The sequence below is a fragment of the Labrus mixtus genome, chromosome 10 (genome assembly GCF_963584025.1).
Source record: "Labrus mixtus chromosome 10, fLabMix1.1, whole genome shotgun sequence".
NCBI lineage: Eukaryota > Metazoa > Chordata > Actinopteri > Labriformes > Labridae > Labrus > Labrus mixtus.
In genome coordinates, this window is record NC_083621.1 from 12254932 (window position 1) to 12267295 (window position 12364).

Sequence of the window (12364 nt, forward strand, 5' to 3'; positions counted from 1 at the left end):
AGAGCTTAAACAGTTCATGCTTAGGAGGCTAATCCTGCTTTAACGTGGTCAAAGTTTGTTGACGCAAAAAGAGCGTGCGCAAAATAACACAAACGCTTCCTCTTTTCAAATATCCCTTTCAAGGAGTCAAGTCAGAAGTTAGTGGTTTGACCCTGGTGTCTGAGCTGGAGCCGGTTCTTTTGCCCTCTGCGCTGTTGTTTGCAGATGTTCATTAGCATTTCTGCCAGCTCCGCCTCCCTCGCTCGTGATTGGGCACACTGTTACTGGAGCTGTCAGCTCGGCTCCGGGAAGGTTTTCTCCTCTCAGTCAAGCCCAGTCTTCAGCTCACTACAGACCGACTGACAGCAGGCTGCAGGCAGGCTTTTCTGCTGCCTTTTGTTCGCTAGCCGTGCAAAAGAGCCGTATCCATGCAGGAGCACACTTTCTTTGGAAAATGATCATCTGTACGAATAAAATGGAGTACCCCCTGAGAACCCAGTGCCAGCGAGTCCAGAAACAGGTAAGGTAAAAACCGATAGAAGAAAATACTAAAAGTTAGTGAAAGAAAAATGAAAGCTAGCGGCTAACTGGGTAGCCCGAGCACCGTTCATTCATTTACTGAGGGGAATGTTTTCAGAAGAGCAAGTCACCCAACTCTTATTATTACCTTTTCTTTTACATTTAGATGAATTATTTGGACAGCCAAAGTCAGCTGTGTGAGATCAAAGAGACAGTTAACACTTCATTTCATCTCTAAACTTTTTTTTAAATTTTCTTTTAAGTTAATTAGTCAGCGAGCAGAAATAGCTGTACTCAACTTTGAATGTTATCCAGAGCTTTAGTAAACATTATATTTTATATGTAGTAAAACTTAAAGGTTTAATAAATGTGCATTTTAAATGACTGTATTCATGTTTAGCAGCCACCGTCTTCAAACATTTCATCTCCAGCTGTTTTTGAAATATCATAAAAAATAAACATCATTGTTGAAAACATGGAGATTAAAATGCACGTTTAGGTTGTTAATAATAATTGTGCCATAATGTGACGACGACTCTGGTCATGGTGGTTTAATAGAGCTGTTTAAAATGTGTAAAAAAAAAAAAAATATGCTCATATTTAACTTTCACGACGATTTGGTGAAGTGCGAACACTTAAATGCAGTAACAGTACGATGACATCATCTGAGGATTTGAAGTGTCTGTCAAGTAAGCTGGTAGGATGTGAAGTAATGCAGTTCCTTCTATTCACTGTAAGATCAGAGTAGGGCTTTGAAAGGACATAAGTTTGTCGTTTAATGTAAGAGAGCTGCTGCTTGCTTGTGGTGCCTCTAATGTTAGCTCCACTTTTTATTGTGCTGTTTTCTTGCTGGCTGAACTGGACTGCCAATCAAAGTTGTTTTTCTCCCTTGTCGCTGCGTTTTCACTGTGCCGCAGGAGGGGGCGCTGTCTCAAGTAGTGCAGTCCAAATTGCCATGTTTGTTGCAGATTACAGTCCAAAAATGGAGCAAAACAGGCAGGAATGTGAGCAACAGGGGATTCAAACCCTTCTTCTCTGGTTTCAAGTCACATTTGTGTTACTTTTCACTACACGTCTCACTTTTTGCTGCATATCAACATGTAATTCAGCTTGTGTCGTATTTTCTAAATGTGTTTGACACCTTACTAAGTAGATGCAAACAATCCGTATTAGTTTTGTGCTGCAAGTTTCCAACCTCTAAACATGCACATGCATCTTAAAGCTGTCAACGAGAGCAAGCAACTATTTTCCAGGCGTTTAAGCACCTTCTTCATCCACACACCCGTGGCTTGTTTGTGAATTACTCTGTTATCAGTGGAAGTCTTTTGTAACTGCGTTTCCCCCCTTGCTCTACCTGCCTGCCATGTTTTCCGACAGGTCCAGTCACTCATTGGCTGTATGAAAGCTCAGCTTTCTGTTTTTTTTGCATCCTGCAGCACACTGTTTTGTTTGTCTTGGTTGTGTTGTATGTGCTGTCCTGCCCAGCAGCTCCTTTCCCTCCCCTCTCCTCTCCTTTCCCTCCCCTCTCCAAACATCTTTGGGCTGCAGCTGGTTTGTTTTTGCGCTACTCCCTGAGTTCAGGTTGCAGAGACAAAATTGTGCCCCTGGCTGCTTATGTTTCCGGCCACTGGTGGCCAGGACGTCCGCGCACGATAAGGACGGACCCCACTCCAGGCTCAATCGGAATGCAGATTGAATGTCCTCCTGTAGCCCCCCCCCCACCCCCCACCCCCCCCACAGGCCACAAATACGATGCACACATACAGACACTGTGCAAATTTTCGTCTTTTCTCAAGATGACAAATGTGCCCTTGGAAGATGGCTGTTTCTCACTTCTTTGTGTCTCATCTCCTTGTTCGTCCTGCTGGCACAGTGCTGCTGTTCTGTTTGTCAGCTTGCTATCAACGCCTGTCTTTGTCTCCATTCCATTTACCTTTCCTCCCCTTATTGACGTCACCCCTGTTTTTCATCCATGCCTCTTGCTCCTCTCTGATCAATAAACAAATGACCTGTCTTGTGTCAGGAAGGCCTTTTTTTTTTAATGTCAAATGATCTGCACCTGTGTGTTTCTTTCAACAACACGCCCTCTGTTCTTTGCTTAATTTCCGTGTCCTTTGCAGCCAAGCCACAAGTTTGAATTGGTCTTGTGATTTGAATACAGCAGCGCTCTAATATCAACATTGCTGTCTCACTTTGTCACCCTGAGGCTTGTTGTTTACTACCAAGAAATGTCTTTGTTTCTAAATCAGTTTCTGCTGGGTGAACTGTAAGCAAAATCAATAGATTTATGTGCACAAATCCTCAATGTGCATGTTCTGTGTCAGTCTGTTTGGATCAAAATATGCTTTGTAATACCACGCAGTCTTAATGATAATTTGTTCCATTTTGTTCTATAAGTCCACCCACGCAGCTTGTTAACAGATTTCTTTTCTTTTCAAGCGATTGTTTATTCTTGGTAAGACAATAGGGAGTGCATCGCCTTATGAGGTGTACTGTTGTGTGATGGAGCAGTGTGCATATGCTTCTCAACATAGCCTTAAGATAACGATGGCCTAATAACTCTTCCTCTTGCTAATATTAATTTAAAGTATTGATCAGTTCTGATGGAACTCTTTCTCCATCTTATAAAGTATGATGCATGATCCCATGTGTGGGAAAATACTCTTTTGCTCCAACTGCTCAATATTCATGTCATTTTATTTGGGTTTGCCGTTTATGTTAGTAGTTAAAAAGATATGAAAATTGAAAAGAACTCTTTATGTTAAAAATCAAAGAATTACTGTATATTGCATCAGAGTATAGATTTAGCTGAGTCTTAGTGTCCGCAGACTCGCTTAAAGCTGTGGGATTTGTCATTTCCTGCACGCAGCACACATCAGCTGTAGTTCCTGTTTCAATTTAACTTTTGACGTATTTGTCCAGACATGTTTATGGGATTGCACAAAGCACCATTTTCCTCTTTTTTTTTTTTTTTTTTTTTTTTTTGTGATGCCACTGATGACGAATCATTTCTCCTCAACCTTACACAAAAGTAAGTGTTGTAACTTACTGGACTGTTGGTGTCACTGCTGCAGATTTGGCAGAAAAGATCAGTAATGTGGTGTTTGGTTTGTAGTATATTTGCTGTTGTTTGTATTTTAATTCTTCCTGTAGCACATGTACTTTGGAAATCACATTGCTTTGCTGCCTGGTAATGCTCAGTGTGTCATTTCAGCTTTAACTTGTCTAACAATAACTAAAACCTTATTTCAGATTTAGATATTACTCCTAAATGAGACCTCATGCAGACATTTGGTTTGCCCTTACACTGTGTAAATAAAGCTGCAGCAGCACAGCTCTTCTGGAGGCCTCTGTGTCTTGCTGAGGAGTTTTCAGCTTGTTGAACACCTGTGTTGATGCTCATGATGTCCCACTTTGATAAGGTTTTTTTTTCACGGCCTCATCAGAGGCATGTTATCTATACCGGTAATTTATTGACCACTGGGAAGTTCTGTAAAGGTTCAAAACTTGAAATAGAAAATACTTTGAGGTTTTGGTTTTTTCATTTTTGTTTTGGATGGTTTCGTTTTCACCCTTTTTGAAAGAAGCTTAAGAAAGTGTATTGATTTTAGAGCCGGTTCAAGTATGCTGAATGATATAAGAAACATTTTATTGTGATTTTTCAGAATATTATTCCACAAATGTATGAATTCAATATTTGTATATCTTTAACACAGCTGCAGTACAATGTAATGCTGCATATAGGCACATAGACATGGTATGATAACCATCTTTTTTTTACTACATACTATAGTAGTTCAGGTACACTGCTAACTCTGCTTATAACATTTTATACATGATCTTTAATTTACTTTATGTAAAACATGTGAATTATAAACACATTGGTCACACAGGCCAAATTTAAGCCATCCCAAAGTGTGTTTTTTTAATTAGTTTTTCTCTCAATACATCATCAATCCTTGTGTGTGCTTTCAGTATAATGTAAGCTTTCCATTGACCAAACAGTAACATAAATTCTGCAGCTCATCTTACTGATCAGCTGCTCTTGTGTTTGTAGAGAAATACTTCTTTTAATGTGCTTTGATCAGTCGATCTGTGATTGGCAGGCACCGGTGTGATCTAGGTCCATTAGTTGCATTTCCTTGTGGACATGACTGATGTGATATGTCCAAGCTTGTCCTCATTCACATGCTGCGGTTATTATCTTCCTGCTCCTTTTGAGCTCTTTCTCTCTTTTTCCTTACACGATTTGGGGAAAACAGCAGCCTGAGTATGGATTTGTTTAACATATAGCCCATTCTTTGGTGATCTGGCTATATGGGTCAAGAGGTGGAGCCTCTTGCAGGATCAAGAGGAAACCCTCATCCGGTGCAGGGAGAAATGAAATACCACATGGAGCTACCAGCCACATAAACATGGGGCCTCATGCCAAGAAGCCGTACGTGGCTAAAATCAAGTAAGCAGGCCTGCTGGTCGTCATTCATGCGAGGTGTCTAGGATTTGACTCTAACAATCCTAGACAGCAGTTTTAAGTGTTTAAAGAAGAGGGAACCATTTTGCTTTGATCAGCACTGTGACCTCAGGTTTCATACAGAAGAGAACTGAGTCCTCTCCTGAAGCCAAGCTACCAAACACCTTTTCCTAGAGATTGTGTGTCAAGGCAAGGAAGGTAATAAATGGTTCCAGGGGCTGTCCAGACCTGGTCCCCAGGTGACATGGGACTGTTTCACTTGGCTTCAGACTCCTCGGCCTTGTCTCTACCTTCTTTGTGTGTTCGGTCTCATTCACTTCTTTGGCTGCTGCAGTTTCATCTCCAAGGCCTCTAAACCAACGTTAACTTCAGTTTCTTCATCAGTGGTTCCTCCCGAAGTGTGAAGGTCCCCTTTTTAAAGGACTTTGGGTGTTTTTTAAAAGCTCCAGTTTAAAGTAGTTGGCTGTTTATTGTTTTGATTCAATGCTTTCACATTCAGTTCACAGAAGTGGCCGTCTGTAAAACCACAGAGATTGATGTACATTATTAATACTGTAGTGGATTTCTCCCAGTAGAGCAGCTGTTTGCTTGTTTTGTTTGAAGCAAGAATAACATAAAGAATGCACTCACTCGCCAGTGGCGTGCGTCTGCATCACAGCATTGCGACTGCTGTTCTTCCAAGACTGCCTGTCTTCAGCTGATTTAAATCATGGAACATGACTCCAGTCCAAAGCACAGTCTGAGCCATCACATGGTGTGGACAAGGCCAACGTGATCTACAGCCAACCTGCCTTGGCTACCAAATGAGTTCTAATATTTCCACTGATGGACAGTCAGTGTTCATGAGAAGTTAATGATCGTCACTAAGGGCTTTTTGACAACCTTTTACAATATCCAACATTATTTAACTCTTTTTTTTTTTGAAGAATTTATCCGTATATTACTTTCTCAATTTGTCTAAATCTTGTCTGCTGTCAGAAGAACAACACAACCTTTGACGTCATGTCTTTAAACTGTTTGTTTTGTTCGACCAACAAACTAAAACCTTGAGATAATTTATTTACAGTAGTTTAATACAGAAAGGCTGCTGTTTATTAAATTTGGATAGCCAGCGAGTTGTGGTGCATGCCCCATGGGCAGAAGCTGCAGTCCTCATTGTAGCAGCCCTGAGTTTGAACCCAGCACTTTGCTGCATATCGCCCACCACTCTCTCCACCCACTGTTTCCTTCTCTATTCAGCTTTCCTTTCTAATGAAGGCAAAGATTGCCCCAAAATATAATAACCTGATTTTGTTTATTTTTTTCTTGGAATATGACTGAAACTATAAGTAGAATGTACTAATCGTTAATTGATTTTCACCTCATCACGTCAGCCCTGGTGGCTATTTCCTCAGCATGAAAATAAAATAGAATGAAAAAACCAAACAAGAAAAACATCCTCTAAAGCTCCTGTATTTCCTGGTTTCTGCAGATGATGGTGAATGGTGAGAAGGAGCGAGTGTCGCTGCTATTCATGAAAGCTCTGGTCAGCAGGGGGAGTGTGGACGCCGTGTCCCAGCAGATGGCGTCGCACCCTCAGTACTTGGAGAGCTTCCTGCGCACTCAGCACTACATCCTGCACATGGACGGCCCCCTGCCCCTGCCATACCGCCATTATATCGCCATCATGGTCAGTCACCAGGCTGTTCTTGTTTATGCGTCTCACCTGTAGTCACCTTATAACTTGTGCAGCTACATAAATTTGATAGTACTGTTGGAAGTTGTTCTTCACTCATGTATCATGGTTTTTATTCTAAATGATATCATCGTGTTTGAGTTATTTCCCCAGATTCACAGTTTAACCTCCTCCGTCCGTTTAACTTCCAGGCTTCTGCACAACATCACTGCAACTACCTGGTGTTCCTGCACTCTGCTCAGTTTCTGAGGGTGGGCGGGGACCCTATGTGGCTGGAGGGTTTGGAGGTGGCCCCTCCTCGCCTCCGTCTCCTCGACCACATCAATAAGGTGCTGGCCCACCAACCCTGGCTCACAGCCTGCTCAGACATCCAGGTACAACAACTCTCCACGATGACAAAAAATACATGAACCCTAACAAGACGGTATCAAATAGTTGTCTTTTATCACTTACAGAAATGTTAAATTGCTTGCTGTTCATATGACCCGTCTGATCCTGAGCTCTCGTCTTTGTCCTGTCCAGACTCTGCTGAAGTCGGGCGAGCAGTGCTGGTCTCTGGCTGAGCTGGTGCAGGCCGTGGTGATCCTGGCCCACTGCCACTCCCTCTGCAGCTTTGTGGTTGGATGTGATACGGATTCAGAATTCCCTGTACCTCTCTCCAAATCTCCCAACGGTACCCCTCCAACCTTCTGCCCCTTCGATGCTGCCAACGGAAACACCAACGTGCCTCAGTCTCTGGCTTCTCCCTCTGAACACATTACACAGCCATGGGTAAAAAAATCCAACTGTGATTCTGTTCACCTGAAAGCAACAGAGAACTGCAAAGTGACTCTGTCCTGAAAATATTTAGTACTTTGTATTGATGAAAGTTGTAATAAAACTGAAATGACTATTACATTTTTTTTCCAAGAGAAGCTCTTAGAGCAAACGTAGAATAGATTCTTAGCACGTTAGTTGAAATTTTGTCTCTAAAATTCATTCACCTGTATTTTTCCTGGCTTTGTGTCGACAGTCTCTGGACTCCAACTGTGACATGATGTGTCTGAAAGAGAGAATTCAGAAGTCCCAGGAGGAGCGAGAGAAGAGAGAAGAGCGTCTGCTGCAGGCCCAAACACTCCAGCAAACAGGTAACACACGGACACTGCTCACGTCCTTCTGGTAGTTCTGTCACACATTAAATTTAGGTCACATGCTGTGAAACTTGATTACCAGTCGTTAGCCACACTCATTCACGCACTCTCCCTCTGCCTCCCCTTCTCTCTGCTCTGCTTCCCCCCCCCCCCCCCCCCATGTCTTTTTTTAGATATGGAGGAAGAGGAGGAGATGATTTGTTTCGCAGACCCGACGCGTTTTATCACGGATCCCGACTTCTGCTATCACGAGTTCGCTCGGACAGAGGAGGACCACTTTCAAGTGTTTAGAATTCAGGTGAGGACACGGCAGATGTGATTATACGAGCGGGCAGGTGGTGGAGACCAAAGGAAATACTCTTTTCTGATTGGCTGGCTGCCATGAGAAGCCATGTAATGGGACACCTGAAACATTCAGAGACTTCACACTTGTTAAATGAAATGCTTTTGATGTGTTTAGGATTGCAGCCTATGCTTTGTAACACTTTGTAACACTTGATGACTTTACAGTAGTGTGACAATCAAGACTTAACTGTTGTGTTTGATTCAACTCTCTAACTCATTGTTAGCACTGAAACCTGTCCGTACTGTTCCTCAGTCAGAAGCAGAGCTGCTCAATACTGGCTTTTTTGAGCTCTGCAAGACAAAACAGCAAGGGATGGTTTGAGCATAGGTTTTCATATTCATTCATTAATGAGCTTTTTCCTTTTATGATTGAAATCAGAAGGTCATATAAAAGACTATTTAGAGTAAGTTTAACATATGAATATGTCATAATACAGCTCCTTCTGCAAAGCGCACAAAGTATTGAGAGCAAGATTTGCATTAACAGTATGTTTACACATACATGCAGTGCTTTATCCACTTGTCAGTAGTTTTAGGTCATTAAGGGAGTCGATGATTTGAAGGGTCATGAAATGGTTAAGGGGATGGAAAGCGGTGAAAACAATCCTGCCACATGAAATTCTGTTTTACTTTACCCCACCAGCCTTAAAAATCTTCTATCAGTATACCTCTGCAGAGCTCTGACAAAGACATGAAATCGAATATTTAGTTGCACTTGTTCCAAACGTTATAGTAAGAGTTGATTGTGATTGTGAGGCTGTGTTGTATTTGCTCTGCAGGACTATTCATGGGAGGACCACGGCTTCTCCTTAGTCAACAGGTTGTATTCAGACATCGGGCACCTCTTGGACGACCGATTCAGGAGCGTGACCACCCTCCCCTCTTTGCACAGCCCTGACCTGAAGAGGGCGATCTGGAACTACATCCACTGTGTGTTAGGAATACGGTGAGCAAGTCTCTTTTTTTTTTTTTTTACTCTTATGACAAGCCTACTATTTGTTATTGGCATATTAATATATCTTTTTTTTTTTTTGTTCACAGGTACGATGATTATAATTATGGAGAGGTGAACCAGCTGCTGCAGCGGGATTTGAAGCTGTACATAAAGGCGGTGGCCTGTTTTCCGGATGCTACCAAAAATCCAGTGTGTCCGCTGAGCTGGGCTCCGCTAAAAAGCTCAGAACGGGTAAGAAGAAGAATATCATATTCTTACTTATTAAACTTCAGCCTTCTTTTGTCACTTTGTTTCAGTCATCTCTTCATTTCCCTTCTCCAGATACACGTGAATTTACTAATCATGGAGGCCCGGCTGCAGGCTGAGCTGCTGTACGCTCTCAGAGCCATCACCCAGTACATGATCACCTGAGAGCTCGGACAGACACGAATCTACAACTTTCCGCCGGTACAGAGAGACCCAGAGACACGAGGATGAAGAAATCTTAACAGCCGACAGCGAAGCAGGACAAGAGTGGCACCTTTAAGGACAGAGCTCTGTTATCCTGAAGCTGTGCCTCATGAATGTGCTTTATTTTCAGATTTAATGTATTTATACCAGTGTGCCACATCCCCCTTCCTCTTCCTCCTCCTCCTCTTCCTCGCCACTCCTGCAGATGGTCGTGAAGTTCTCTTATCAAACATCTATGCTCTCAAAGGTTATGTGCAATTATTAACTAACCTTGTTTTATTTTTTTTTTACCAGTTCTTTGTTCCTGCTCAGTCAGTGGGTTGCAGTGGCCAATACTCTCCCTTTTAGTCGGATCCTTTTGTATCGACTATACCCCTCACACACACACAAAGTGTAAATGTTTAATGAATGTTATTGGGAGAGTTAGAGGGCCGGTTTTTTGTTCAGTTTTTTTGGACAATCTTTGTCAGTGTTGGAGGAGGACATTTAAAAATGAGCTGTGATAGAGGACAGTTTAGCTCTCCATAACATTTCGTATTAATGCTGTCCAAGAACGAACAACAGTGACACTGCTGGAAGTTATTACTTCACTTTAGTTTCTTTTAATAAGCACTTTTTTTTAACTTTATATATTTATAATGCAAGGTAGCTCTTAGGAGACATAAAAACGGTGCACAGTGTTTGGGTCAGACGTCTTTCTTCTCCTGTATACAACGTGTAATGAAGATTTTTACGCCGTTATGTCCCTTCAAACGTTTTCACATTTTGGCTTCGTTATCAACCCCAGATTTCTGAGTGAAGTCGCTCGATTTAGTGAGATCATTTAGTGAACTATTGGAAAGACGTTGAAGGTTATAATGTTTTCAAAACAAAAGCATCCAAACCTAAACTAATGTCCAGCAGTCAGAGAGCCGATTCTCACAGTGGACATTAAGCTGAGCCTTTCACTAAATGGTTCATTTTGTTCATTCAGTGATCAAAGCAAGATCACATGATCAAAAGAAAGACTGAATTTGAAATCAAAGGATGTTTTAAAAAAAAAAAAAAAACTTAAACAAAATGATGAATTGAAAGATTACAAATGTCCAGAGGCAGATCTGCACTGGTCATGAGTTTAGGTCAAGTACAGATTTGATTTTCTGTGTAACTTTGTGTTGAAGCTCTTTGTCCATGGTACAATTTGAAGAGCAGAACAATGTTCAAACTAGCTGTTAAAACTGCTTATTTCTGTCTTTTTACTTTTATTTTTACAGTTGGATAAACTCTAGAGTGCATTTGTTTAGTTTCTGGATGTGATGTAGGACCTGTTTAGATACTGAGGTGTGACGGACTGTTTGGAGTTAAGCGTTTGTAACTTCAGGATGTAGAAAAGAAACTGAAGTGCATATTGACAAAAGCAAAAGTACTGTTAACACAGGTGCCTTCAGGTGTAAACTGGAGAGCTGCTGAAGTGGACAGATGTAACTACTGGAGGCTGAATGTGGGTTCTGCAGATGAAAAACACTCTCAGCTGACGAGTAGCAGACTTGTGGTTTCTCCCCCCCATGAATGGGAAACTGTTTTTTTTTTTTCCTTGGACTTAGTCAGCACCATTTCTGATAAACATCACAGAGAACGTGAACAGCCAAGTTTTCAATCAGTCCCTTTCTATGAGCCGCAGCGACTCAGCAAGAGCCTTTGACACAGATGGATGTGAAAAAATGTTCAATTTGAGCAGAAAAAAAAGGAAAATTATTTAAAGAAGAAAAACAACAAAAAAGAGAACAAGAGAAAAGACAAAAAACATGTTTTTTTGAAAATGTGAAGAAATGTTTTCTATAAAGATGCTCTATGTAAAACAACCTGTGTACTGTTGTCTTTGTAGTCAGGACTTCTTTCTGATCACATAAACCTTCGATATGACCTAATAATACTGTGAGCTTTTCTAAGTAATCCCACATTATTAGAAATATTTTATAGCTCTCAGGCGGTGATTGTATTTCATCAGAATGACTCTACCACACACTGCATATCTTTCACTGGTTACAATCCAATTTCATTCTGTTGCCCAAAATGATTCATCCAAAGGGACTGTGGAAAAATGTCAAACCGTGTATTTCTGGTATAAACCATAGACTTTACATTTTACATTTATTCAATAAACTCCCCAAATATCACATCACTATGGTTTCAATTTATGTGTGATAATGAAAATTCTTATAAAATTATCATTCTTATTCATTGCTCACAATATCGGTGGAAATAGTCACAATATGATATATTTTTTTTCATGTCGTGCATGAGGTTGAAGCCTGAGTTCTTCCACCTGAACAGAACATAGACCAGGTGATGTTTCTCCCTGAAGATGCTCTGTGCTATCCTCCTGCAGACCTGTGTGTAAAGTGTGTCCATGGAGGGGCAGGTCAGATGCGAGTATCCTCTCTGTAGTTTTGATGAATTCTTTCTTCTCTATCGTAGCAGTGTGTTTTTGGCCCAGCTGGGCTTTTTGGAAATATGAACGTGAAGGAAGTTAAAGCTGTCAACTCGCTCCACCACAGTCCCCTTGATGGTGAGAGGCTGATGGTCTCAAGAATCAGCTCTTTTGTCTGCAGAGAACGAGGTCTTTATCCTTTGTATAACTGTACAACAGCGCCCCCTAGCGGGTATTAACAAGGATTTAAAGGAAGTAATTGTATTAATAAAAAGTTAATAGAAATCCCATATTTCATGCGTGGAACTCTTTCATGTATCATAAATGCTTCTTATTCTACTTAGGATACTTTGAACACACTTTTCACCAGGTACAGGTGCTTGTGCTGATTTCATGATTATTTTCATTTTGTTTTGTTAATTAATGTCTC

At 41.2% G+C, this 12364-nt stretch overlaps 1 protein-coding gene across 1 annotated transcript; it reads left to right on the forward strand.

The window, feature by feature from the left end:
* The first annotated feature begins 341 nt into the window (after nt 1-341).
* sesn4 (sestrin 4) lies at nt 342-11365 on the forward strand. The gene is made up of 9 exons (XM_061048321.1): nt 342-499; nt 6441-6638; nt 6836-7018; nt 7167-7415; nt 7657-7771; nt 7948-8072; nt 8899-9065; nt 9161-9305; nt 9396-11365. The coding sequence occupies exons 1-9, from the start codon at nt 434-436 to the stop codon at nt 9483-9485; spliced, it is 1338 nt and encodes a 445-aa protein (XP_060904304.1). The 5' UTR covers nt 342-433; the 3' UTR covers nt 9486-11365.
* Nucleotides 11366-12364: the final 999 nt, after the last annotated feature.

Excerpts from the sequence above, each read along its gene's own strand:
- sesn4 (XM_061048321.1), top strand. The coding sequence starts at position 434 with ATGATCATCTGTACGAATAAAATGGAGTACCCCCTGAGAACCCAGTGC. Across the intron at positions 7,416-7,656 it reads AACACATTACACAGCCATGG|TCTCTGGACTCCAACTGTGA; the intron begins GTAAAAAAATCC and ends TTGTGTCGACAG. Across the intron at positions 8,073-8,898 it reads TTCAAGTGTTTAGAATTCAG|GACTATTCATGGGAGGACCA; the intron begins GTGAGGACACGG and ends TTTGCTCTGCAG.